The 2500-nt window shown below is 36.3% G+C and overlaps 1 protein-coding gene across 9 annotated transcripts in view; it reads right to left on the bottom strand.

The window, feature by feature from the left end:
- Positions 1-2131, bottom strand: part of nbr1b (NBR1 autophagy cargo receptor b) — an 89893-nt gene extending 87762 nt beyond the window's left edge. For 3 of the 9 annotated variants that reach the window (XM_077735373.1, XM_077735372.1, XM_077735371.1), the window contains exon 1: positions 1693-2130. In XM_077735373.1, coding sequence (XP_077591499.1) covers positions 1693-1875 — 183 coding nt within the window. In that variant the 5' untranslated portion in view covers positions 1876-2130. Of the gene's footprint in view, positions 1-1692 lie in introns of all 9 variants that reach the window. The other 6 variants (XM_077735375.1, XM_077735374.1, XM_077735369.1 and 3 more) reach the window with 3 other exon arrangements.
- Positions 2132-2500: the final 369 nt, after the last annotated feature.

Raw genomic sequence — 2500 nt, 5'->3', positions numbered from 1 at the left:
AAAAAAGTACATACGGTTGACGATAATTTTTGCTGGTATACCGTGACAATAGTAACGATCGATGACAGTAGCGTCGTTGGCTACCAGCCTACGAGACTATCTGGATTTTAGCAAAAACGGTCTTGTTGAGATCGTTCTTTTATATATACTGGCGTTTTTTTAAACAAAAAAATTCCCCGTACAAAAGTCGGTGTACGGCGTACATGATTTGAAATGTTAAAAAAACGTATAAAATATGTGTAAAACGTACAAGTTGACAGGTATGGAAAAGTCACTTCAAAACTTTTATTACAGAATATTATAGAAATACAATCTGTGAAATTGCATACCTGTCAACCTCGAACCATTTGTGATCTTACCAAATTTTGTTTTCGCCCTTACATATATGTATAAATACATGGAAAATCTTACCACTTTACTTTTTTGTAAAAAATCACGAACAACAAGTAGAAAATGTATGTTTATGTGTTTATTGCTTTCAAAGTTCCACTACAACAGCTTCCTACAAAAATTGTTCCAATACCTGGTGCATTCATCTGTTCTTGTTTCCCACTCTTTTCTGTGTCTTCCATGCTGTTCTCTCTTTTTCTTTGGTGCTGGTTCAGCCAATTTCAAAGTCCTTTTCATTGAAGCCATTGTCAGATAAATCAACTTGTACCACGTGTAAGAGTGTATTCTTGACTTGTAAACAGACCAGAAACAGCTGATCAAATGAAAGTAAACATAAACAAGGGAACAGGAAACGGAAATCACATGGTGAAAGTGTTACAAAACGAAATGTTTATCATGATCTTTTTTTTTTAGCCAATCAGAGGCGCCGGTACATATATCACTTGGCAGACATGCGTTTCCGGGAAGAAACAATGGCGGATGGTGAAAAATGGCTAGAAAGTGCCTTAATTTATTTTTTTTTCTCAAAATCACCGTTTAGCGTCCGTTTAGCGTACCATTTTCATGTGTACAGCGTACCAATATAAAAATGGGCTTTCAGTTGTACCAATTACGGCGAGAACGTACCAGTTGACAGGTATGAAATTGCATAATTTTGAGTATGTGTGTCGTCAGGAAGGTCTATTGCTCGGGCTGACCAACTTTGGCTGGATATTAAGGAAAAAAAATGACTTACATTGACACAAAAATGATAACTGCAACCTTGACGAAATACTACGCATGTAGCAACTTTATTTCCATTTCTTTTATTTAACCTTTGCAATTGCATGTTTTTAAGTATGTAAGTAATTAGTCAGGGAGGTCTACTATTATTAACCCACATTGCCAGTAAATTATGACATAAATGTTGATTTACAATACCGCAAAAAATAAAACTGCAACATTGACAATGCGCACATGTAGCAATTTTAATTATATTTTCGGCCCACCTCGGCTGGAAATTATTCTAAAATTAAAAAATCTTAATTTAAAACAGCAAGAAAATGAGAATTGTAATCTTGACAAAATAAGCATTTAGAAAGCGCCACTAGTCCATTTTGAAAGCATTTGCCGTAATGTTTGGGTTACGCGGGCGGGCTATTCGTTTGACCACGAAAGCACGTTAGCTTGCTTGACCGCAGTGGGAAAACTGCCGGTTGCAAATTGCGCTGAAGTAGCAAAAGACAATAGACGCACCTGTCAATAATGCGTTCGGTGCAAAATCTGACGAGGGAGAGAAAAAATGTTCTCTCGTGAGCTTACCATGGCCTCCATCGAATCCCAGCTCTTGGTCTCGGATCCCGACAGCAGGAAATTTTTAGAATTTCCTCTGAAATTCACCTTTAGATTAATATAGAAGTCCATTGTGTCACTCTTCCAATTTACTATCTTAATACATAATATCAGCGATGTGTCAGGTTCAAGGAGGTGTATAAGCTTAATCATTCCAGTTGGTTCCGATGAAGAAGAGGTTTATGATGTGTTTGTATCGCATCCTCTCCGCGTACACGACGCACCAGGTACACAGAAGAAAACTAGATATCATAAATGTAAATCTAGACACCTCAATGCACGTTGTGTCAACGGGTTAGAGCATAATGTGGTGACGGCCATCTTGCAACAGAATACTTCTTTGACAGGCTCCCCTACCCCAGCGCTCCCTGTTGGAAAAATGATCTTCTTCCCTTGCTGTGTACCATGCAAGTGTGCTTGCCTGCGTTCGCGCGTGTCTGCGCTTGCGCTCAAGCGTGTCTGTGCGTGCGAGCGTGCGTGTGTGCATGTACGTGAGTGTGCGCGTGTGCGTGCGAGCGTGCGAGCTTGCGTGCGTGTGTATACGTATTGTGTGTGTGTGTGTGTGTGTGTGTGTGTGTATATATATATATATATATATATATATATATATATATATATATATATATATATATATATATATATATATATATATATATATATATATATATATATATATATATATATATATATATATATATATATATATATATATATATATATATATATATATATATATATATATATATATATATATATATATATATATATATATATATAT

The sequence above is a fragment of the Stigmatopora nigra genome, chromosome 15, assembly GCF_051989575.1.
Source record: "Stigmatopora nigra isolate UIUO_SnigA chromosome 15, RoL_Snig_1.1, whole genome shotgun sequence".
Taxonomy (NCBI): domain Eukaryota; kingdom Metazoa; phylum Chordata; class Actinopteri; order Syngnathiformes; family Syngnathidae; genus Stigmatopora; species Stigmatopora nigra.
The sequence above is the reverse complement of the archived record's forward strand: the minus strand, read 5'-3'. Positions and strand labels throughout refer to the sequence as shown.